The 25,130-nt window shown below is 35.6% G+C and overlaps 1 protein-coding gene across 3 annotated transcripts in view; it reads left to right on the top strand.

Annotated features, from left to right (window-relative positions):
* GRIA2 (glutamate ionotropic receptor AMPA type subunit 2) overlaps window positions 1-25,130 on the top strand; it is a 139,610-nt gene that overhangs the window by 48,355 nt on the left and 66,125 nt on the right. For all 3 annotated transcript variants that reach the window (XM_035023200.1, XM_035023199.1, XM_035023201.1), the window contains exon 3: window positions 18,827-19,066. In XM_035023200.1, coding sequence (XP_034879091.1) covers window positions 18,827-19,066 — 240 coding nt within the window. The remainder of the gene's footprint in view (window positions 1-18,826; window positions 19,067-25,130) is intronic.

Below are 25,130 nucleotides of genomic sequence, written 5' to 3'. Positions count from 1 at the left end.
CCGCCGAGCAGGGAGCCCTATGTGGGACTGGATCCCGGGGCTCCGAGATCATGACCTGAGCCAAAGGCAGTTGCCTAACCGACTGAGCCACCCTGGTGCCCTGCTGGAGAGTTTTTAATATTGTGGCATCAGTGTAACACATTTATATTTAATTAAAAAACATGGAGATTTCTGCAGAAAAATGGATCTCGGATTTCTCTAACACAAAAGCACCTTGACATTTATCAGTTTAACTGTTTGTAAGTGGAGTGACCCAGAAGATAATTTTTTTAAGATTTTATTTATTTATTTGAGAGAGAGAATGAGATAGAGCGAGCATGAGAGGGGGGAGGGTCAGAGGGAGAAGCAGACTCCCTGTTGAGCAGGGAGCCCGATGTGGGACTCGATCCCGGGACTCCAGGATCATGACCTGAGCCGAAGGCAGTCGCTTAACCAACTGAGCCACCCAGGCGCCCCAACCCAGAAGATAATTGACAAGACATAATTTATGATTCTTCTGAAGCACAGATTTGAGAGAATTTGATGTTTGCACGAGAAGGAGAACTGGGCCAGCTAGTGCACTTAATTAACTAGTCGGCATTTATTTCTTAACATAGCTTGGTTGTTACTTTATTGAGAACGAAACAAACAAACAAAAAAACCCCACTAATTAGGACACTACAAGTGACCTGAAGCTCTCTCTGTGTCGACTTTAGTGGGTTTACATTTGATATGATGTGTTTTCTGATCCTTGGTAACTTTAACCAGGTTTTTTTTATAAGTCTGAGATCTCCAAAGCATCTGTTATCATTTAAATCATGTTACTAACTATATCAGATGTATAAAAAGTTATACAGCCTATTATAGCAGACATCCTTATACACAGCACCCAGCCAAGGAGATAAAACATTACTAAGAAGGTTGAAATTCTTGAGCCTCCTCCACCGTGTGTGCCCTCACAGTAGCTGTCTCAAATTGGATGTCTCTCATTTCTATAAATTTCGTTATATTTTTACCACTTATACGTTAATTTTTAAAAAGAGCATAGTTTCTTTTACCTTTATGTAAGCAAATTATCCATTTCCTGTAACTTGGTTTTCTCAGACACGATATGTTTTGAGATATAGTTCTAGATGGAAATAATGAAATTTAAAAAAAAAATGAAAATACTCACTGTCACTGCCGTGTACTGTTCCAGTGGGTATACCATGGTATATGGCGGCATTTTGAAGGATGCTTTCATTGTTTTGGTAATACAAGAGAAGTGGCCATAAACATTTTACATGTCCCCTGGTGTACATGCTCCAGGGCAAATGCCTGAGAAAGAAATTATTGCTGGTGTGTACTTCTTTTTTTTTTTTTTTTTTTAAGATTTTACTTATTTATTCATGAGAGATAGAGAGAAAGGCAGAGGGAGAAGCAGGCTCCCCGCGGAACGGGGAGCCCGATGCGGGACTCGATCCCAGGACCCTGGGATCATGACCTGAGCTGAAGGCAGACGCTTAACCGACTGAACCACCCAGGTGTCCCTGGTGTGTACTTCTTCAACCTACAGGATCTTGTCCAATTATTGTTTAAAGTATCTGTATCAGTGCACATACCTATGCTTACTATGTGAATTCTGGTTTTTATATTTCTTCAATTCTTGGTATCATCAGACTTGTCACTTTTGTCAATTTGTAGATATGTCAAGGTAACTCAGTTGGTCTTGATGAGTATTGCCTGATTTTCAGTGTGCTTGAGCATTTTTAAATTTTTGGGTAAGCCTTCTGTGTCCCTTTTTAAATGCAATATCTGTTCTTGTCATTCTTAATTTTATATTGGGTTACTTTTCTTTTTCTTAGTGATTTGTAGTTCTTTATAGAACCAGGATTTTAATCCACATTCACTTATATTGGTGGCAAATACCTTGGCCAATATTATGGTTTGCCTTTTTCTTTTCTTTTTTTTTTTTTAAGATTATTTATTTTAGAGAGACAGAGAGAGAGAGAGAGAGCATGGGGGTGGGGTGGGGAGGGGCAGAGGGAGAGGGAGAGGGAGAATCCCAAGCAGTTTCCTTGCTGAGCGCAGAGCCTGATGCGGGGCTCGATTTCACCCCCTTGAGATCATGACCTGAACCTAAACCAAGAGTCGGATGCTCAACCAACTGCACCACCCAGGCGCCCCTGCCTTTTTATTTTCTTTGTGGTATTTTTCATATACATTTTTATAAAATCTCTTAAAGTAGTTGACTTTATTAATATTTTCCTTTATCATTTTTGCTTCTTGTGTCTTGCTTAAGAAATATTTTTCCTACATTCACTTTATAAAGATATGGCCCTGTAGTTTCATCTATTCTTGAAAGCTTTAATTTTTACATTTCTTCCTTTAGCCCACATAGAGTTTTTTCTGTGTGTGTGCAGTAGAGATCCAACTTCATGTTTCGCCTATGGTTAATCAACTGTCTGAGAAGCTTCTGATTGAAGAACTTATTCTTTCTACATTTAGCTACTATGTCACTTCTATTCCAGTAATTTTCCAAATATATAAATGGGCCTGTTTCTAAGCTCTCGTACTGATCTATTGGTCTAATAATAATTCAAAATGTCTCTGCTCTTCTCCGCCTATCCCTTTTTAATATAAAATTTCAAGTTAGCTTGCCAAGTTTCATGAAAATATCTATCCCAATTTTTATTGGATTTCCTTTTTCTTTGATTTTGGTCAGTTTATCTAACCACTCTGATTTCCTCACCGATTAGTTATGAAAATGGTGAAAAACTGTGGTGCTTTATTTTTTGGTGAGGGAGAGCTAAACAAGTTAGAACAGTATCATGTACACAGTGCATGCTTAATAAAAGTTAGCTTTTATTATAGATTATTTAGAAGAGGATTTGACATATTTATGATATTGAGTCCTCTTACACATGAAAATGGTAAATCTTTATATAAGTCTTCTTTATTATCTTTCAATAAAGTCCATATTTTTTATATACGTCTTTTATTAGATGTATGTGTATATGGGTGGATGTCATAGGGTAACATGCAAGTGCACACACACACATACACACACACACACACACACTAGAGGTCCATACATTAAGAATATATATTAGAAAAGAACTTTAAATAAAAAGCTGGAAAGATTATTTTCCTTAATACCTGTTTGACTTAAGATATCTATCACTACGTCACTGCTCCGGAATTCATTTTCTCATCTATTATAATGTTTCCCTGTTTTTCTTGTGTGACATTTTTAGTTAGTTCTAGACTATTTGGGTCCAAATTCCAGCTCTACTACCACCAGTTGTGTGAATTTGGGAAATTCAGTCTCTCTGTATGGCAGTTTGTTGGGAGGATTAAATGACTTGATATATGTGAGCCCTAAGAAGAGTTTCTGGCACATAATGTTTTATCTAAGTGTTGGTTATTACTTCAAAGAATAATGGTTATGTAGAGATCAGATTCACTGTACTTATTTCCAAGGCTTTGTCTTTTCTTTTCTTTTTTTATTACATTCCATTAAAGCATGGGTTCTGGTTATTCAATGATACAACAGTAATATACAGCATAGTGTAACAATTCACTCAAAGGGAAATTTTATCTTATGAAAAAGACACTATATAACTTCACAAATAACTTGGCAGTCCTGTCAAATTAGATTATGATTACATTTGGCCCAGTGCTGCTAAAAATTCTTTTGAGAGCATGAAATATGTTGCATAAAAGAAAATTATTCTCAAAAAAAGAGAGAAAAGAATGGTATACTCATGCACACATATATGTAGGTTTCCCCTTTCTTCATTAATATTTTTGGACACTCTGCAAGATTAGCATTCATAAAAGTATATCCTGGCTGATTACATTATTGCTTTCTACTATGTTACCCTGGAAGGAACTATTTCATAGAAGTAGGCCAGCCATTTTGTGTATGTATTTGTGCAGAAGTTATGCCTTAGTTTTCCTCACTTCCATGCTAAGACTTACTTTGTATTGTTCCCATTAATAAAAGATTCATTGTTATACTTACTGAAGTATGACATATACTAGAATATTGTTCTTAATATTTTAAAAAATCAGAACATATTCTTTGATTCTTTAACAAATTATGTTAGAAGTTCTGGTCCTCCCCATGTTGTTTGTTTTCACAGCATAATCTGTTAGGGACCTGGCAATGATCTAGCGGCTCTGAAAAAGGCAGGCAACCAAACTGAGTAGTTGAGACTCCAGTATAGATTTTTGTTTCTGTTTTATGTTTTCACCATTTGCATTTAATTTAGCCACCTTAAAATTGCCAAATCTTCAATTTACTCTGTGATTTATGTACAAAATTACATGTGTTCTCCAGAACAAGGCATCCATTCATTGAGATATCTTTGAAATGATGGCTTTAACTGAATTCATATGCGCCTATTTTCAGTAATCATGTGCAGCTGAAATCACGTATGGTGTAAGCATAAGATGTATACAATATTAATATTTTCCTTGCAATTAGCTGTCATCTACTCATTTCTATTTTTCCCAGCTTTGATTTTCAGAGAAATTAGTTATTGCAGTAGTAATTTATACTGAGCTTTTGTGCTGTCTTTCCTGAATGCTTCTTTTTCAGCTATTCATTTGTTGTCCACTTGCTTTCATCGCTCTGAATAATTTTTCTCTATCCCTGGCTCTTACTAATGGAGAATTATTGCTTGGCTAATTAATTTACCTAGTTGCACCTGTGGTATGCTGGGAGTAGGGTATGAATAATTTTAGAACCATACTGATAATGACTAAATATTAATGTTATATAACTTGTATTATGTTTTCTCTTATTTTTTTCATTCTCTATGGACCACATAGTAAAGTGAAGTGGAAAGCTGGAAAAATAATTCATACAATACATCGGCTTTTTAAGAGCCAGTATATTATGGGAAAGAAAGAATAATGAACTGTATAAAAGAGTTTAATTTTATACATTGATCAAATGTATCAGATGATTATTCAAATTCTCACTCAATTTTCATTGCATGGAAACCAGATAATGGTGCATACTTTTCAATTTATTATTAATTTAAGAAATGTAACAGAAATAAAAATATAAGGAGAAATGATATCTCAAAGTAGAATGGTCCAAAGGTGAGTTGAGTAAAATTATTACAAAAATAATGGCTTCCTGTATAGAAAAATCCGAGAATCAACCCAAAAGCTCATAGAACTGATAAAAGAGTTCAATAATATCACTAGATAAAAGTATAATTTTTTAAAATTTAAATTCCAGTTAGTTTACATACAATGTAATCTTAAATGCAGAATTTAGCGTTTCATCATTTAAATACAACACCCAGTGCTCATCACAACAAATACTCTCCTTAATACCCATCACCTATTTAACTCATCCCCCCACTTACCATGGGCAGAAGACATGAGTAGACATTTTTCCAAAGAAGACATACAGATAGCTAACAGACATGAAAAGATGCTCAACATCACTCATCATCAGGGAAATAAAAATATCATTTTAAAGCCAGTAGCTTTCTTACCTGCTAACAGTACCTAATATAGAAATATAAAGAAAACTTTTCTGACAACAATAGTAATAAAGCTGCAAAGTGTCTAGGGATAAGCTTAATAAGAAGTGTACAAGGTATGAATAAAAGTGTAAAACTTTACTGAAAATCATAAAATAGTTCTAAGTCAATATTGAGATTGGCTATACATTTAATGGTGTTGTAAATGTTAATCTCTGCCAATTAATGTGTATTTCAATCCAATCCTAACCAAAATTTAGAAGAGAAAAATGTAGATCAATAGGCAAAATTACACTGAAAGCTATTGAAAATGATTATTTTTAAAAGGAGGAGTAATTAAAATACTTGTTTCCTTCTTGATAAATAGACCTAAACACAAAAGGGAACTTGGATATGATAAAGGTACCATTTTGTGCTCGCTTCGGCAGCACATATACTAAAATTGGAACGATAAAGGTACCATTTTAAAAATGAGGGGAAATCAATAAAATTAAATTAAAGGAGTTAGAATATTGAGTATCCATGTAGGAACAAGGTTAGATTCTACCCTGCATAAAATCCAAATATTAATATTAGAAGAATTAGTTATGACAAGGATAATCATGAACTCAAACATAAAAAAAATTGAAAAACTTCGGCTGGCAAATCCTTATTACACAAGACACAAAACCTAGTAGTCATCAAGAAAAAGACTGGGAATTTGGTTACAAATATCATTATTATTTTTTTAAAGATTTTATTTATTTATCTGACAGAGAGAGAGAACACACACACACATGAGTTGGGGAAGTGGCAGAGGGGGAGGGAGAGGATCCCTAGTAGACTCCACTCTTAGCATATAGCCCTACTCGGGGCTTGATCTCATGATCTCATGATCCTGAGATCATAACCTGAGCCAATACCAAGAGTCAGCCACTTAACTTACTGAGCCACCCAGGCACCCCTACAAATATTATAAACAAAGTAAAACACAAAAGGGAAAGGAAAAAAATATGACCTTTACATATAAAGGCAATTAAACATATCAAAATTTAGGTGGTAACCTGATAGTAAAAAAAAAAATATGCAGAATATAGGAATAGGCCATTAAAAGAGAAATATATAAAAATAAATGCTCTTTCTCATTAATGATGGAAATCCACATTTTTCTGTTTACCAGAGGGAATATAGTACAATGGATGAAAGAGCAGGGTCTGGAGTCTGGCTGCTTGGATTAGACCCCCACCGTACCATTTTCTAGAGGTGTTATCTCAGAAAATTACCTTGTTTTCAAGTTTTTTTTTCATTTGTAAAGCGTATAATATCAAGTCTCACATAGATATGAGTTTTAAAAGAGCTCTTGAAAAACCCTGAGTAATACCTTCTATCACAAGGGTATAAAATTTAAGTTGTCATATTTAAAACAGCAGTGAAATGTTATTATCACATGGTAGATTAGAAAAAATTAAATGGGTAAAACTATCAGCTGTTGATGAAGAACACCCAAAAATAAGAATTTATCTTTTTTTGTTGACAGGGATGTGAATTGGTACACCGTATTCAGGTGATAATTTAATGGCATTGATAACATTTTATCCAGCATAATGTTCAACCAGGCAATTCCACTTTATTTTTCTTTTTTATTGAAGAATAGTTGACACACAATATCCTATGAGTTTCAAGTGTACAACATAGTGATTTGATAAGTCTATATGTTATGCTGTGCTCACCACCATTAGCAGCTACCACCTGTCACCATACAACACTAATACAATACCATTGGCTATATTCCCTATGATATGCCTTACATCCCCAAGTCTTATTCTTTCCATGTCCGAAAGCCTGTATCTCTATCTGTCCTACACCCATTTGCCCATCCCTTATTTCCTCCACTCTGACAACCATTTGTTTGTTCTTTGTATTTATAAGACTGATTCTGCTTTTTCTTTGCTTGTTTATTTGTTTATTCATGTTTTGCTTTTTAGATTCCACCTATAAGTGAAATTGTATGGTATTTGTCTTTCTCTGTCTGACTTATTTCTGTTGGTATAATACCCTCTAGGTCCACGCATATTGGCACAAATGGCAAGATCTCTTTTTTTTTATGAGTGAGTAATATTCCATTGTGTATGTATATAAATGGTTATGTGTGTGTGTACCTGTGTGTGTGTGTGTGTGTACCAACATCTTCTTTATCCATTCATCTATCAATGGACACTTGGATTGTTCATATCTTGGCTATAAATAATGGAAATAAATAATGGTTATAAATAATATATAAATAATGTAATGAACATAGGGGTGTGTATACCTTTTTGAATTAGCTTTTCCATTTTCTTTGGGTAAATACCCAGTAGTGGAATAACTGTATCATTTGGTATTTCTATTTTTAGTTTTTTGAGGAACCTCCATACTGTTTTCCACAGTGGCTGCACCAATTTACATTCCCACCAACAGTGAACGAGGGTTTCTTTTTCTCCACATCCTCACCAACACTTATTTCTTGTCTTTTTGATGCTAGCCATTCTACCAGATGCAAGAGGGTATCTTATTGTGGCTTTGATTTGCATTTTCTTGATGATTAGTGATGTTGAGCATTTTTTCATGTATCTGTTGGCCATCTGTAAATTTTCTTTGGAAAAATGTCTATTCAGGTCCTCTGCACATTTTTATTTATTTTTTTAAAAATTTTTAAAAAGATTTTATTTATTTATTTGAGAGAGAGAATTCGATAGAGAGAGAGCATGAGAGGGGGGAGGGTCAGAGAGAGAAGCAGGCTCCCTGTCGAGCAGGGAGCCCGATGTGGGACTCGATCCTGGGACTCCAGGATCATGACCTGAGCCAAAGGCAGTCACTTAACCAACTGATCCACCCAGGCACTCCTAGAGGGAGAAGCAGGCTTCCCACTGAGTGGGGAGCCCAATGAGGGACTCGATCCCAGGACCCTGGGATCATGACCTGAGCCAAAGGCAGACGCTTAACCAACTGAGCCACTCAGGCATCCCTTGCACATTTTTAATTGGATGATGATGATGATGATGATGATGATGATGATTATTTTGGTGTGGAGTTGTACAAGTTCTTATTATATTTTGGATATTAACCCCTCATTAGATATATAATTTGCAAATATCTTCTATTCAGTAGGTTGCCATATTGTTTTGTTGATCATTTTCTTTGCTGTGCAAAAGCTCTTTATTTTGGTATAGTCCCAATAGTGCATTTTTGTCTTTGTTTTGCTTTCCTGAAGAGGCATATCTAGAAAATTGTTGCTAAGTCCGATGTCAAAGAAATTACTGCCTATATTTTCTTTTAGGAGATTTATGGTTTCTTGTCTCACATATAGGTCTTTAATCCATTTTGAGTTTATTTTTGTGTGTGGTGTAAGAAAGTAGCCCAGTTTCATTCTTTTGCATGTAGCTGGCCAATTTTCCCAGCACCATGTATTGAAGAGACGGCCGTCTTTTTTTTCCTTTGTATATTCTTGCCTCCTTTGTCATAGATTAATTGACCATACAAGTGTTGGTTATTTCTGGACTCTCTATTCTCTTCCTTTGATTTATATGTCTATTTTTGTGCCAGTACCATACTTTTTGACTACTATAGCTTTGTAGTATATCTTGAAATCTGGTATTGTGATGCCTCCAGCTTTGTCATTCTTTCTCAAGATTACTTTGGCTATTCAGGGTCTTTCATAGTTCCATACAAATTTTAGTATTATTCTAGTTCTGTGAAAAATGCTGTTAGCAATTCCATTTTTAATAATCTGTTCTGCAAAAATGTTAGCACAAATGCACAAAGGTGAACATACACACATGTTTGCTGCAGCCTTGTTCATAGTAGCAAAAATTCATGATATCTTAGTTAGGAAATATTGAGAAATTGTGATATGTCCAAACCAGGGAATTCTAGGGAGTAGTTTAAAAGAATGAACTAAGTCTGTATCAACATGGTAATTTCTTTGTTAAATGTCAAAGCAAGTCACAGGACAACTGTTCTGTGCTCTCCTTAATTAAAAACATAACAAAATCAGAAACAAACAAAATCTACTCTAACTAGAACTTCAGCTGTGGAAGTATACATGCCAAATGATTGTTAATAGGGGTTGCTTCTGGGAAAAGTAGGGAGTGAAGGGGAATCATAGCCTTTTAATGAGCATACTTGTTTAAATTTGTGTAAGAGTCTATTCCTATTATTTTTGAGTTATAAACGTTTTATTTATGTTAAGATAAATGTGAGGGCCAAAACATAAACAAGTTACTATTCTTTTCTTGAGGAAACTCTTTTCACACCATTTGTTCTGCACTTGCTCTTCTTATTGAAGTGGGTATAGCAATGAAGCAAAACCTTTGGATGATGTTAGAGCGAAGCACCGTGGTCCCTTAACAAACATTAGGGCATCGTTTTACCAGAACCAATGCATCAAGTGTGAATGCGTCCATTGTGCTAAAGTTAATTCCTCCAGTTACTTAGCAATTTAGGAATGTAGGCAAATGGTCCAGAGCATTTCTTAGTACATTTACATAATTGCTTGTTATATGATATTCAAAAATTTTTCCTTCGTTTAATAAACCTTTATGAATTAACATAAATGCTGAGGCATAGTAGTAGAAACCTTCTCACTTGCCGACAAATGGATGAGCAAGAAAGTCCCGTGAAAGCTTCAGAAACACTTTGAACCTCCCAGAAGAAAGAGGGCTATCAGATCTAATTTGAGAGCATCCAGACAGGTGAAGCAATAAAGTTCTGTCTTTTCCTTTTTTTTTGCATGTCACCTACGGAAATTCTTTTAAGTAGAAACCCTCTAGTTATTTGAAAAGTTTTCAAATATATTTTTTAAAAGATTGATCGCAAAAGCTAACTGAAATATCATCAAATCTATATTTGGCAAAAATATAGTCCTTCAATTTTGTACATTCTAATTACAATCAGATAAGAGGTGTGACTTTTTTTAGGCATCAAGATCAAGAATGGCTGTGGAGCCTAGGATGTCTCTGGTAGGCAAAAGGTAGAGATAGACATGAAATAGAAAAGTAAAACATTGAAAGAACCAGGATAAATGGAAAGGAGAAGAAATAGAAAAAGAAGAAAGAATAAAAGGAAGAAAGACTAATAAAACTTGCAGAGAATGGTAGAATTTAATCTGCAAAAAGTTATCATATCTCACACCCAATTTTATAGGATTTAAGCTTTGAATGAATAATAAATATGCACTTTCTGACATTTTGTATAATTTCTCTCTTTGATGTTTGGCCGTACAGGCCCAAGTTTGAGCTGGATGGGACCTCTGAGGCACTGAGAAGTTTGAAAGCTGCTGTTTGCCAGAAGCATACAGCTGGCTGGTGTCACAACTGGGATTAGATGCCAGGCCTCCAGACATTCAGCCTGGCACTCTTTATCCACAACATTCAAATCACAGCAGGGCATGCAATGCCCCGAATTTACATAGAACTTAAGCTGAACAAAAATTTGCAGAGAGTAGAACTCTACATATTTATGAGGAGGAAATACATGCTCAAGGGATGAAGAATGGGACTATATTTTGTGAAATAGGATCTTATATAAACAGAGGTAATTCTCTTTCGTTTATGTGTCCAGAACCCATCATTAAAATTCACATGAGAGTTATTGCCTATTACTGCCAGGACTACTATTGCTTGCTATCCTCAATGATGAATGAAACCAGAATAAATGTTATAGATTTTTTAAAGCTGCATATAATACCAGCAACAGCAATAAACTTACGACATTTCACCTCACTCAGCAAACATAACAGGAAGGTCAGGAAGGATAAATGTTTGTTCGAGGGAAAGAAAAAATGTATTATTACAACTTCATAATCTTTGACTACTGGATGATGCTGCTGCATCCCATTTAATATTTGTATGAAAAATGGGATCAAAATATATGCAAAGGAGAAGCAATTTATCATAGTAAAGATTTGTGGCAGGGCTATAGGAAAAATCATCAGTGAGGCAATTTATAGAAAATGTCATTGTGGTGTCTGTATTATTCTTCACATTTTCTTTGACTCTTTAGTGTTTCATTCAATATCTCTATAGTGAGTATTTTCATTAGGAACTGTGTTGGCCTCTGAGGAGCAGGAGTAGATGCAGAATAGTAGGCTTTTGAAGAGACAAGAGAGTTTTGTAAGAGGTGCTAACTGCTAGCTCGGGAGGGGGAGACCCTTCCTGTCCATTGGCAGTGAAAAAAGGTGCCCCCCCATAGATATGTGAACTTTAAAATAACCCCATTAATGGAAAGTAGATAGTTTTACTCCATCTCACTTTGAGAACAGGCTGTTGTATTTACCTAGATTTTCCAAGAAGAAAGAAAACTATATATATTTTTTTAACATGGAAAACAATTGTCTCATGTGCCGTCTGTTACAATTACCTTTTTTTGAAGGAATACATGTTGTTTATGATAAGTTCTCAGGCATGAACAACTCCACGAATTATATAAGTAAGACATTTTAGCTTGTGAGAATATCTGAGGATATTTTCAAGTACAAAATGTGTTACTGGACATACGTCCAAGACAAAGAAGTTCACCTCTTTCATTAGCTTTCCAAGTGCACCCTGCACTATTTATATTTTAAGGTTAACTTCACCTCTCTTGGTGCACATTCTCCACATATCAAATATATTTTGAAAGCTTAAAATAATAAGATTTTACAAATATTTCAGGGTTTGTCTTCTCATAGTAATGATTATGGTGTTTTGGGGGGGTTGGTTTGTTTTCCTATTATAAGAACTAAGAGACTAAATTTCATGGGTAATTTTAAATGAACACTAGTTATTTTGCAGTATGATAGTGAAAGATGAAAATATTGTCCTGACATGATTACCCCAGTATCAACAGAAATGACAGGTGAAATTTCATTGTCAGAAGCTCTTTTATATCTTTTATATATTCATTCAACAAATATGTAATGGTGTGCTTGTGAAAATTCCTGAATTGGGTATTGCAGAGAATACAAATGCCTCTGGTTGGATTTTCTGTCATTAGCACATTTATTTCATGATTTATATTTCCCCCAGCATTTCTCTCTATATTGTTGAATTTAAACGTTAAACCATTCCTCCAGGTTAGGCAGGAGAGGAATTAATATCCTCGCTGAGTAGACAAGGAAACAGGCTCAGGTTCAGTGACTCCTCCTACCAGATGACCAGCGAAGGATGAAATTGACCTTCTAATTCAGGTATTCTTATTTTGCTCTCACACTGAACCCTGCTCTCGAGGAGGTCACGAGTCACCCTCCCCGCCCCTCCCCACACACAAACACATGCTCACTCAAACATACTGTACTTCATACTGTACCTCCCATGAGGGAGGGGCTCATAATCGGGAAAATCCTATTCAGTTGATGGTAAGCAGGACAGCCTTCATGGAAGAACTGGTATTTTATTACATGACATTTGTCAAGTGCTGTTGTGTGCCAAGTATGTGAGATAAACAGCACTTCATTCTCTGCTGTCAGTTAGCTCAGAGTTCAAGGGCAAAGCCAAACAATTATGACTCAGGCTAACATGCAAAAATGCAGATTGCTTTGGAATCACATGTAGGAGAAGCATGTAACTCAGACCACACAGAGCAGGTAACACCTGAGCACTGTTATGTATATTATTCTCTAAGCAATGGGGAGACATCGATGGATTTTAAGCAGGAGCATTATGTCTGCCATGATAAGAAAGAGATTTATTATAAAGGGGGCTATTTGGGAAGTTACTGCAGCAATCCAGTCAATAAATGTTTGAGGACCATATGAAGACAATGCCAGGCGAGTTGGAGAGGACAGATTTGAGAAGTCAAAGGGGGCAGTTGTGACAATTTGTATGGTGGGGATAAAGGAAAGGAAAAAGTCTGGAGTGACCCTCATATTTTGGAAAAGAAGGGTTTTATTTTAATATATGAACACTTGCCTTACGGAATTGGTGTATTTTAGGCTAAAGAAAAAAGACAAAGTCCTGATACATGACTAATAAATAGTTAATACCAACATTGATTAGAATATGGAATATAATATGTAGGGAGGTCACAAGAGACTTATATGGATCTTACTAGTTGCCAACACTGTTGCAGCTCATTTTTTCTTTTCTTCTTTTTTTTAAATTTTATTTATTTATTTGAGAGAGATCACAAGTGGGCGGTGGAGGACAGGGACAAGGGAGAGGGAATGAATGAAGTAGAATAAAACGGAGATTTTTATAAATGTCATGAACAGAACAAAGAAGAATAATGAATTAATTATTCTGAAATATAGAAGACCAATGATTACAGGAGTTATGGTGCCATGAGCAGAAAGGGAAAAAAAAATCAACACAAACACATGATTTGTAAGATAAAATTTTCAGGATTTTCCCCCTGTTTTTATGGAAGTAGCTGAATGATAGGGAATTAGACATTTTTCCAGTGGATGATATTGGAGGGTGAGAGATTGGAGCTAGGCTAGCAATTCCAGCTAATGTGGACAATATTTACCCTGTTTGCTGTGGCAGTTTCTAAGCCTAACACCATGCTCATTTCACTGAATGATTACAGTATGTATTTGTTCAGTAAATAAATAGACAAAGGGAGACAACTGAGGTGCCAGTGAAGTTTTGGGAAGCATGCATAAAAAGTTGAATTTGACCTTCTTAAAAGAAATGTGACCACTAAGAGATAAGATGCAAAAAGAGAAGAAAAAACAATCAGAAGACAGATCCTTGGAGAATGCCTTTTTAATTTGGGATGGGAAAAAAAAAAAAAAGATAAGTGAGTGAAAGGTAATTAGAGGGAGAGGAAAAGTACCAAGATGGTATGATTTTACATTGGCAGCAATGTGGAGAAGGGATTGGAGGAGAACAAGCCTAATAGCAGGAGAGAGAGAGAGAGAGGGAGAGAGAGAGAGATCAAGAAGCAAATTTTTGATTAATAGATTCAGAGAGGCTAAGAAAGCTTGATCTCAGAAAAAGATGATTGGATTTAGTGAGTAGGAGATCATTATTGACAGATGATAGGGAAATTTCAATAGTAAAATCAGGGTCAAAGTTTGCAAGGGGTTAATGTCAGAAATTTAGTGAGGAGAGAAGAGATATTTTCAGTGGGCTCCAGATTTTGAAGTCAGGATTGCTTGGTGATGCAGCTTTTATCAGACTTTGCACAAGCTGCAAAGGGGCTGTCACTATTCCTGCTTATGAAGCAGCCTATGCTGTTTCATTGAGTGAATGGCAATTTAGTATAAAAAATGTAAAACAAAAATAAATCATGCCCTGTTCTTTTTTTGCCTCTCTACTAAATAATCACGCAAGATCCTCCAGACTGTATCGAGTATGCTACATTAGCAGCACCAATGAGCAGAATGACCCATGAGGAAAAAATGGGAGGTGGATGCACCATCAGCATTGTTATTGGCTTATATCATCTGGGCTTGTAATAAAAAGTGCAATAATCAGCAAATTACTTACACCCAGGAGATGATAATTTCTGCTGTTTGACCTAAAGTGTCTTTTAAAAGGACTTCCCTTTGCTGAGCTTCTCAAAGTTCATATTAAATATTTTATTAAAGTAGAACTTAGTAAGAGCATCTTTACCTACCAGTTTGCAATCAGTTTTGAGTCTCAAGACATGAATGCAACTTTAATATTAATCAGCATAATCATTCAGAAAGTTGTAATAGTGTTTCATAAGGTGATTATATGGGCCGTGGAACTAGAGGTGAAACTGATCTTTTCTGTTCCTTCCTCTGCCTCCAGAGATGACATAGGAAAATAATGAATATATGTAGGGTGCTGTTATTATCTAACTAACTTTGGAAAGCTATCTTTGGAATTATGTGCTTGTGACACATTATTTGGATATTCTCAGTGATAGTAAATCCTGTCTTTGAAGATGGATATAATGGCTTTAAAATTTGGAAGGATATAAGTTAGGAAAATGGCTTTAAAATTTGGAAGGATAGCTGGGAAATAAAGTTGAGATCATAATGAGCAATTTAATTTCTAATCAAGTGAGGAGTAATTTCAAGGCAGTGCGCCTAAGATTCTTGTGTATTTTGTCAACAGGGTCATGTATCTGTCGTATACTGGGGAAAGCATCAGTGTTAGAATGCAAAAATACTCTGGGGTATTTGGGGTATAGAATGTTAGAAGTGTAGCACAAAGTTCTTTGTTTTTGTTTTGTTTTATCTTGAGATGATCACTGCAAACTGGATAAACAAAATACCTCAGCTCAGGTCAGCATTCTGATTGATTCCTGGTTGTAAATTTCAATGATATCCTTATCATGCTTAGGGACAAAGACAGTGACTGACTTAAGGTAAAGAGAGAGAGAGGAGCAGCGTTGACGAAATGACTGTTAATTGTATGTATAGAAAAGAGACATGGAGAGAGAAATACCTAGAAAAAAAAAGAAGCTACAGACAAATAGACAATTGAATATGTACCATGAAGAGATAAAGGATAAGGGAAGAGGATTTGGAAGGACCAGAGATAGTCAGGAAAGAAAGGCCATTGTTACCAAATTATGCTCATTGGAGAATTAGCTGAATTGCCTGAAAAAAAAGTGCCTTTTGAATCAGGTGAATTATAATTTCTTGTGAAGTCTTGTACAGCTTGTGCCTGTTGTTGGGCCAAAGCCAAGTGTTTCTAGATGGCCACAATGACCAGGAGGCCCCTTGACAACTCACTTCAGAGTCTAAAACAAATGGAAAATGAAAGGTATGGCTCCTTATTAAGACTGTCTATGCATTCAAACAGGAGCGTCCTTTATCAAGCATTCTGCTGATACTGTTGCTACTGTCCCCATCAGAGCTCTTTCCCTTATGAGGAGAAGAAGAGGTCTCATTAATAAATCAGATCGCCTGATATTCCTATAGTATTTAGATAACATGCCAACACTTCATGGAAAATGAAATAAGATCAACCCAGAGGGAATTTTATAGCAATTTCCCCTTTTTATATGTCATATGGAATCATCAATTTCTGAACAAACTTAAGATTTAAGATGTACATGTCAGTACACATATATCCATTTATAAAATAAGAAATCACCGTAGAATTTGCCTAGAAGGGTTTTAACTAAAAAATGGAAGGGTTTTTTCACTTATGTGAAGAATGAGCCCAGTCAAACACATTAAAGGTTATTTTCAACTTCTGTACTCAGACAAGGACAAAATATGAACATAAATAAAGGGCAGAAATCTCATCTCTATTTTATGTTAAAGTTTGAAATGAATGTAAAGGAATATATTCAGTTTTCTGAGCTACATTAGACTACCATGCAGAAGATTGGTAATAAAGGAGGAGATGCAATTGATATAGTACACAGATAAAACCTAGAAATCCTAGAAAACTTATGTTAGAAAGACAGAAGTAAGCTGAAGATTAGTAAATACCTAGGAAAGGAAAGGAAATATTTCATAAATAAAAGGAAAATGGAGATATTTGATAAATAAAAGCCACTCACAGAAATAACCAATCTTGCTTTCCTTTCCTTGCATATCATTTAATACTTGCTGAAAACTATTGCCTATTATTTATTGATTGTCTGGAATTGGTTATTAGAATCTGTATGTATTGTAGCAATGCTCTTATTCATGAAGCAAATCTATTTTTCTACAGATATTCTATTTTTTGTAAAGGAAATAAAATGAAATAAGATTGCACTGGTCTTATCCTTTAAAAGGGATTAGTTAATTTGAAAGGATGCTTGGTATTATGCTCTGGTTTGTTGTAGATTATGTTACTGGATAGCTTATTTCCATTTCCTTGGATTGAAATAACCCTTGAGATTTAAAAAAAATATCAGGTATTTAATAATTTAAAGCTGTGTGGTTGACCTGAGTTGGTGGAATTAAGCATTGTGGCATGGGTGGTTTCTATAGGGCATTTCAGAGGTTTCAGTCTTGGATGAGGTAACCCTTACTTCTCAGATATTTTCAGATTTGTGTTTCAAAAAATTATTCTGGCTATATTGTGGAGAATTGAATGGAAAGGGAATATTGGATTAAGGATGAAGTTGGGCAGGTATTCCAATAATCCAAGTGAGAAAAACAGTATTATCCATTAGTTAAATACATGGACTTTGAATCCAGATGCCTAGGTTTGAACACAGCATCTTTCACTTACTAGCTGTGTGACCTTGGGCCAATCACTAAATCTTGTGTTTCAGTTTTCCTATCAAAATCCCTATTTGGGAATAATAATAGTTCCTGCCTCAAGGGTTTTCATGGGAAACAAATGAGTTAATGTGCCATAGATCGTGCCAGCCACAAGGCAAGTACAATGTTAGTATAGGCTGTTAATGAACTTGGATGATTGGAATAGAGATACAGATAAGTAGACCACATTTGAGTATATTTAGATATTATCATAAACAATAATTATTGATTGACTATGGGGAAAAGGGTAGGAGAAGGTGTTTTTCATATGCCATTTACTGTATATCATTAGAGGGTAAGGGGTTGTAGAGTGATGGGGATTTTCAAATAAAATATTACTTTTTTAAGGATTATGGTCCTAAATCAGAATATTTTGGTAATATTCTTTGTTTCATATGGGTAAGTGAAGTCCACGAGAAAGATTAAAATTAGAGGTTCTGAACTCCATTTAATTGCTACTTGACTGAGAGACCCAAGGTTGGAGGTCTCTTTCTGGTGATATGTCTTTTTGTGTATCATGTGAGTCTTGAATCTGGTTTCTCTTAAAGAACTTTGGGTCAGCATTAGAACTCTTCATAAGCACTCTGACCTTCTAGTATGAAGCATCCTTAACACAATAAAGCCTTTTAAAGAATCATAAATTAGAGGGAATGAGATGTTATGAATGTGTATAAATGCCAGGTAACTGTAGTTTGTTCTTCATATAACTAATGAGTGTTACTTACACTTATTTTTAGAGATTTATTTATTTGAAAGAGAGAGAGAAAGAAAGAGTGTGCATGTAGGAGTGCGGGGAGGGGCAGAGGGAGAGAATCCTCAAGCCGATTGCCTGCTGAGCATGGAGCCCACACTGGAGCTCCATCTCAAGACCCTGAGATCATGACCTCAGCCAAAACCAAGAGCTGGTCGCTCAACCAAACTGAGTCACCCAAGAGCCCCTATGCTATTTTTTCAATGTGGCTGTCCTAAAATAGGTTTCCACTTACGTGGTTTGTTAAAAAAATAATATATATTTTCTTGTAACCAAAATTACTTTTTAATGCTTTATAATTCTTTGAATTCCTCAAAGAGAGTGCTAAGTAAATAAGTCCTCAGATATTGGATGGATCATTGATATAAATTCTATATTTTTTCAATTTGATTATTTTATGTTTCATATAACAGGGCACTGAATTTTAGGCAAATCTGTGTTATTGTATGCCAATTTCAATGATTTATCCTTTCTATTTTTCCTATTCAGTCTGCTCTCAGTTTTCAAGAGGAGTCTATGCTATTTTTGGATTTTATGACAAGAAGTCTGTAAATACCATCACATCATTTTGTGGAACGCTCCATGTCTCCTTCATCACTCCCAGCTTCCCAACAGATGGCACACATCCATTTGTCATTCAGATGAGACCTGACCTCAAAGGAGCACTTCTTAGCTTGATTGAATACTACCAATGGGACAAGTTTGCATATCTCTATGATAGCGACAGAGGTAAGTAAAAATACCCTTATGCCTTTGTAATGGGTCAAATTCAATGCCTACACTTGACACTTGCAAGTGATGTTATAGAATAACACTTACATGTGATGTTATGGACATGTGGTGTTAAAGTCCAGAGGTCACTTGGTTTAATTTTTCTGTGTAAATGAATAATGCAATTTGAAACTTGAGAAACATAGAGTTTTAAAAAAAAGTTGTGAATATTCAATTTAAAGATATAGACTCTGCCAACCCAATGCCCAGATGTTCAGTTGTAATGCAAATAGCACCTTCTCACATCAGCAGCTAAGACTCTATGGGGACTACATTACTAGTCGAAGGTCAGTGAAGTGACTGCCTTGAAAACTGGTTTAAGTGAAACTGAATAAATATGTAAATAAGGACTTCTAGAGAAATTAATAGCAATTAAATATTTTCACATACAAAAGTTTTATGAGGAAGGTATGACTGTTATTAACCTTGCTTTAAAATGACATCCCTGAATCTCAGAGGAGTTAAAGGACTTGCTCATGATCCACTTGAGCAGCTGGTACAATTTTTTTTTTAAGATTTTATTTATTTATTTGACAGAGAGAGACACAGCGAGAGAGAGAGAACACAAGCAGGGGGAATGGGGGAGGGAGAAGCAGGCTTCCTGCTGAGCAGGGAGCCTGATGTGGGACTCGATCCCAGGACCCTGGGATCATGACCTGAGCCGAAGGCAGACGCTTAATGACTGAGCCACCCAGGCGCCCAACAGCTAGTACAATTTGACCCAGGTCTTCTGACACCAGACGCATGCATTTTCATAATTCTAGGTTTATGATGAGATGTTATTGATTAGCATACTATTTGGATAGAATCTTGGCTCATTATAGTAAAGTTGTGTTTTCAGGGGCGGTTACTTCCATCGTGTTTTCCACATCTCTTGTTGGAAAGTTTGGTAGTAACAGACCTGCTTGATGTATGTGTCATAGAATTCCAGATGTTCTTTTTTTAAAATTTTATTTATCTATTTATTTATTTGTTTATTTATTTATTTTTTAAGTATAGTTGACACACACTGTTGCAGTAGTTTCAGGTGTACTACATAGTGATTCAACAACTCTGTACATTATGCTTTGCTCACCACAAATGTAGCTCCCATCTGTCACCATACAACACTATTACAATACCACTGACTACATTCTTTTATTCCCAAGACCTATCATTCCATAACTGGAAGCCTGTATCTCCCACTCCCCTTCACCCATTTTGCCCAACACCCCACCCTTCTCCCCTCTGGCAGCCATCAGTTTGTTCTCTGTATTCTCTGTTTTCTGTATTTTATAGTTTGTTCTCTGTATGTATAGGTCTCGTCCTGCTTTTTAAAAATAGATTCTGATTTTGTTTGTTTATTCATTTGTTTTGTTGTTTAGATTCCACATATAAGTGAAATCATGTGGTATTTGTCTTTCTCCATCTGTCTCACCTAGCATGATACCCCCTAGATCTACCCATGTTGTAAGAAATGGCAGGATCTCATCCTTTTTTATGGCTGAGTGATATTCCATTATATATACACCACATCTTATTTATCCATTCATCTATTAGTCAAGACTTGGGCTGCTTCCATATTTTGGCTACTGTAACTAATGCTGCAGTACACATAGGGGTGCATATATCTTTTCAAATTAGTGTTTTAATTTTCTTTGGAATCTCAGATGTTCTTAACTATTCCTGGGTATATGATTTGGCCTCAGTGGGTGTACTTAACTAAAGTTGAATGAACATTTTGTGCACATGTTTGCATATGTATTTTTCTAAAGACAGTACCCATAACCAAACTCAAAAGGATTAAGAACCACTATTGTAAGAGTACCTAAGTACCAAACTGGGCTTCCTTCAGCAGCTTGCTTCCTGGAATATTTAAAGGTTCAAATGAAACCCAGAAGCCTGTTTCTACCAAGACAGGGCACCTTGTTAACCTGCAAGGGCAGACAAGAAGAGAGCCAGCTGTCAGTCAGTTCGCCATTGATTAGTCTGTAGTCATTTGCTGCAGCAATCCCATCTGGAGTGCTCAAGCTAGGTGTCTGATTCTCTGCCCTGTCCTCCCAGAATGAGAATACTCCGTGGAAAAGCCTGTCAGCACTCTACAAGCTGAAAAAAGTTGTTATGTCAACAACTTCTACCCCCTGCTTTGAGAAGGGAGAGCTTTGCTATTCCTATGAGGAATGAAAAATTAAAACAGAACCATTTAAAGAAAATGTGGATTGCAATGTGCTGGGTGATTCCGAAGCATACTTCTTATTAATGTGATAAAAGGCTTACAAAACTGAGCTTATTCATAGGCTTTCCTCCTGATCTCTGCTAACTGCATTAGAGCTCTGTTACGTTAATAAAACTAGCCTGAAGTCTTCGAGTATTCTGAATGCCTCTTTCACCCTTGCATCCTGTTGCAGTGATTTCTACCACACAAATATATTTTATCTCTGGACCCTCTTCTTCATTGTCTTTGCTCCAGGCCAGGCCACCACCACATGTTCCTTCTCTCCCCTCTCCATTTCCACACTTGCTTCTCTTTAATCCATTTTCCACAAAGCAGCTGCAATGTGTAAATTCTCTTCAATGCTTTTCTGACCTTATCATTCCTCTGCTTAAAACACTTCTCATTAAAATGAAGATAAAATTGAAAATCCCTAACATGGCTCTAAGTTCTAGTTCCTGACAATTTATGCTACTGTCCTGCTCACTCACTAAGCTAAATCCATCTAACTAACCTTCTTTCACTGTCTCCAGATGCACCAAACCAAACCCTTTCACCCCAAATCTCTGCACACGTCTCTAGTTCTTTCTCGTCCTTCACGTCTTAGCTTACAGAACATTTCCACAGAGCTGCGTTTCATACTGTTATTCTTTCACAAAGAAGTCTCCTCTTTTCCTACATAGTACTTATCTCAATTTATAATTAATAGTAGTATTTGTTCTTTTACTCAAGAACTGCTATTGAGCTCCTACTATGTTCTAGGGACAGTTTTAGTCAAACAGGCCAAACATTATGTCTTTTATTTGTGTCCTGGGTATAAGCCCCAGGAACGCAATGTCCAGGCAGTACCCATTACACTGGGTGTCCAGTTCCTAACTGTACACACAGCACTTAAGATGATACTGGAACAGAGCTGATATTGAATAAATAGTATTAATAAGGGTTAAGCATCTGTGTTTTTTAAGTTTGAGATGATATGAGAACCTGAATCTTGCTGGCGAAGTTGAAAGATCAGAAGATGAATTCTGTTTGACGAAGTCGAAGGTGGCATTTTTCTTTAGGGACATACTTCACCCTCAGTGTGACTCCCTCTAGGTGAACATGAACTTTTGGGAAAAGTCATATAGACAACAGAGGCCATAAATAGAAAAAGAGAAACTCTAGTATTTGAAGAGAGGTACTGAAGAAAAACTCTGGGAGATGATCAGGTGAAGATATATGAGTTTATGTACTTGTGAAAAGAATATGAAACATTTTGAAGTCATTTTATTAATACATGCTTTGGAAATATTAAATGAAATTGAAGTGATGAGATAATCTCCAGTCATGAAATTGTACAAGTTGATTTGGGTTTATGTTCATCTTTTGAGAGAAGAATATTAGAAGAATATTATAGTACTATATATTAAAGTTAAGTATTATATATTAAAGCCAAAAACGGCCTTATGGACACATTTTCAAGATATTATCAAATAGCTGTTCCTGTCTTAATATGAACAGTGTTACACTGGATCTGAAACTATTTTCAGAGATAAGTGTGTAAGACTCAAAATATTAGTAAAAGACTTGATCTTTACATAGTGTTTTACTTGGATCAAGGAAATGGGATTTTGTTATCCAATTAAGGGAACAAAGATGCATGCTTATAATCACATAACACTAAATAAGGAGGTACTTCCTTGAAGTGTATGAGGTTAAGGGCTGAAGAAAAGTAACAATCATGCAATAAATGCATGAATGAACTTTTTAAAATGTAATATGATGGCAAAGCAATGAAAATTAAGGCAGTAATAAAAAAATTGCTATGCATGCTTTAGAAATACATTCTATGAATTCATTTCCCAGTATATCTCTACATGCTTCAATTTCAAACAATTTGGTCTGTCCTTGATGTGGCACTCTCTGGATCTGGCCACTCATGGATTATAAGGGTTTTTTTTTTTTTTTTCAACTTTAAAAAAATTTTATTTTAATTCCAGTTAGTTAACATACAGTGTTATATTAGTTTCAGGTGTATAATACAGTGCTTCAACACTTCCATACAATACCCGGTACTCACCACAACAAGTACACTCCTTAATCCCCATCACCTATTTCACCCATCCTCCCACCCACCTCCCCTCTGGGAACCACCAGTTTGTTCTCTAGTTAAGAGTCTGATTCTTGCTTTGTCTGTCTCTCTTTCTCTTATTTTTTCCCTTTGCTTATTCATTTTGTTTTCTTAAATTCCACATGTGAGTGAAATCATATGGTATTTGTTTTTCTCCGACTGACTTATTTTGCTTAGCATTATACTCTCCAGCTCCATCCATGTGGTTGCAAATGACAAGATATCATTCTTTGTGTGTACATAACACATCTTATCAATTCATCAATAGATAGACACTTAGGCTGCTTCCATGTCTTGGCTATTGTAAATAATGCTGCTATAAACATAAGGGTGCATGTATCCCTTTGAATTATTATTTTTGTATTATTTGTGTAAACACCCAGCAGTACAATGGCCAGATCATAAGGTTATTTTTAACTTTTTTAGGAACCTTCATCCAGTTTTCCACAGTGGTTGCACCACTTTGTATTCCCAACAGTTCATGAAGTTTCCTTTTTTGCCACATCCTTTCCAACACCTGTTGTTTCTTGTGTTGTTGATTTTAGCCATTCTGACTGGGGTGAGGTGATATCTCATTGTAACTTTGATTTGCATTTCCCTGATGACTGGTGATAATGAGGATCTTATCATATGTCTGTTAGCCATCTATATGTGTTCTTTGGAGAACTATCTGTTCATGTCTTCTGCCCATTTTTAATTGGATTATTTGCTTTTTGGGTGTTGAGTTTTATAAGTTCTTTATGTATTTTGGATACTAACCTTTTATCATATTTATCATTTGTAAACATCTTCTCTCATTCTGTAGGTTGCCTTTTAGTTTTGTTGGTTGATTCCTTCATTGTGCAGAAGCTTTTTATTTTGATGTAGTCCCAATAGTTTATTTTTTATTTTGTTTCCCTTGCCTCAGGAGACATATCTAGAAAGAAGTTGCTATGGCCGAGGTCAAAGAAATTACTGCCTATGTTCTCTTCTAGGATTTGTATGGTCTTACATTTAGGTCTTTAATCCATTTTGAATTTATTTTTGTGTATGGTGTGAGAAAGTGGCCCAGTTTCTTTATTTTACATGTTGCTGTCTAGTCTTCCCAACACCATTTTTGAAAAGACTGTCTTTTTCCCATTGGATATTCTTTCCTGCTTTGTCAAAGACTAATTGACCATATAATTGTGGATTTATTTCTGGATTTTCTGTTCAGTTCCATTGATCTGTATATCTGCTTTTGTGCCAGGACCATACTGTTTTGATCTCTACAGCTTTGTAATATAACTTGAAGTCTGGATTTGTGATTCCTCCAGCTTTGCATTTCTTTTTCAAGATTGCTTTGGCTATTTGGGGTCTTTTGTGTTTCCATACAAATTTTATGATTATTTGTTTTAGTTCTGTGAAGAATGCTGTTGGTATTTTGGTAGGGATTGCATTAAGTGTATAGATTGCTTTAGGTAGTATAGACATTTTAACAATATTTGTTCTTCCAATCCATGAGCATGGAATGTCTCCATTTCTTTGTGTCATCTTCAATTTCTTTCATCAGTGTTTTATAGTTTTCAGAGTACAGGTCTTTCATCACTTTGGTTAGGTTTATTCCTAGGTATCTTATTATTTTGGGTGCAACTCTAAATGGGATTGTTTTTTTAGTTTCTCTTTCTGCTGCTTCATTATTGGTGTATAGAAATGCAAGAGATTTCTGTACATTGATTTTGTCTCTTGTAACTTTACTGAAT

This window comes from Mirounga leonina, unplaced genomic scaffold (assembly GCF_011800145.1).
Source record: "Mirounga leonina isolate KUSES-001 unplaced genomic scaffold, KU_Mleo_1.0 Mir_176, whole genome shotgun sequence".
In the NCBI taxonomy this organism is placed as follows: Eukaryota; Metazoa; Chordata; class Mammalia; order Carnivora; family Phocidae; genus Mirounga; species Mirounga leonina.
Note: the sequence above shows the minus strand (reverse complement) of the source record. Positions and strands in the feature narration are given on the sequence as shown.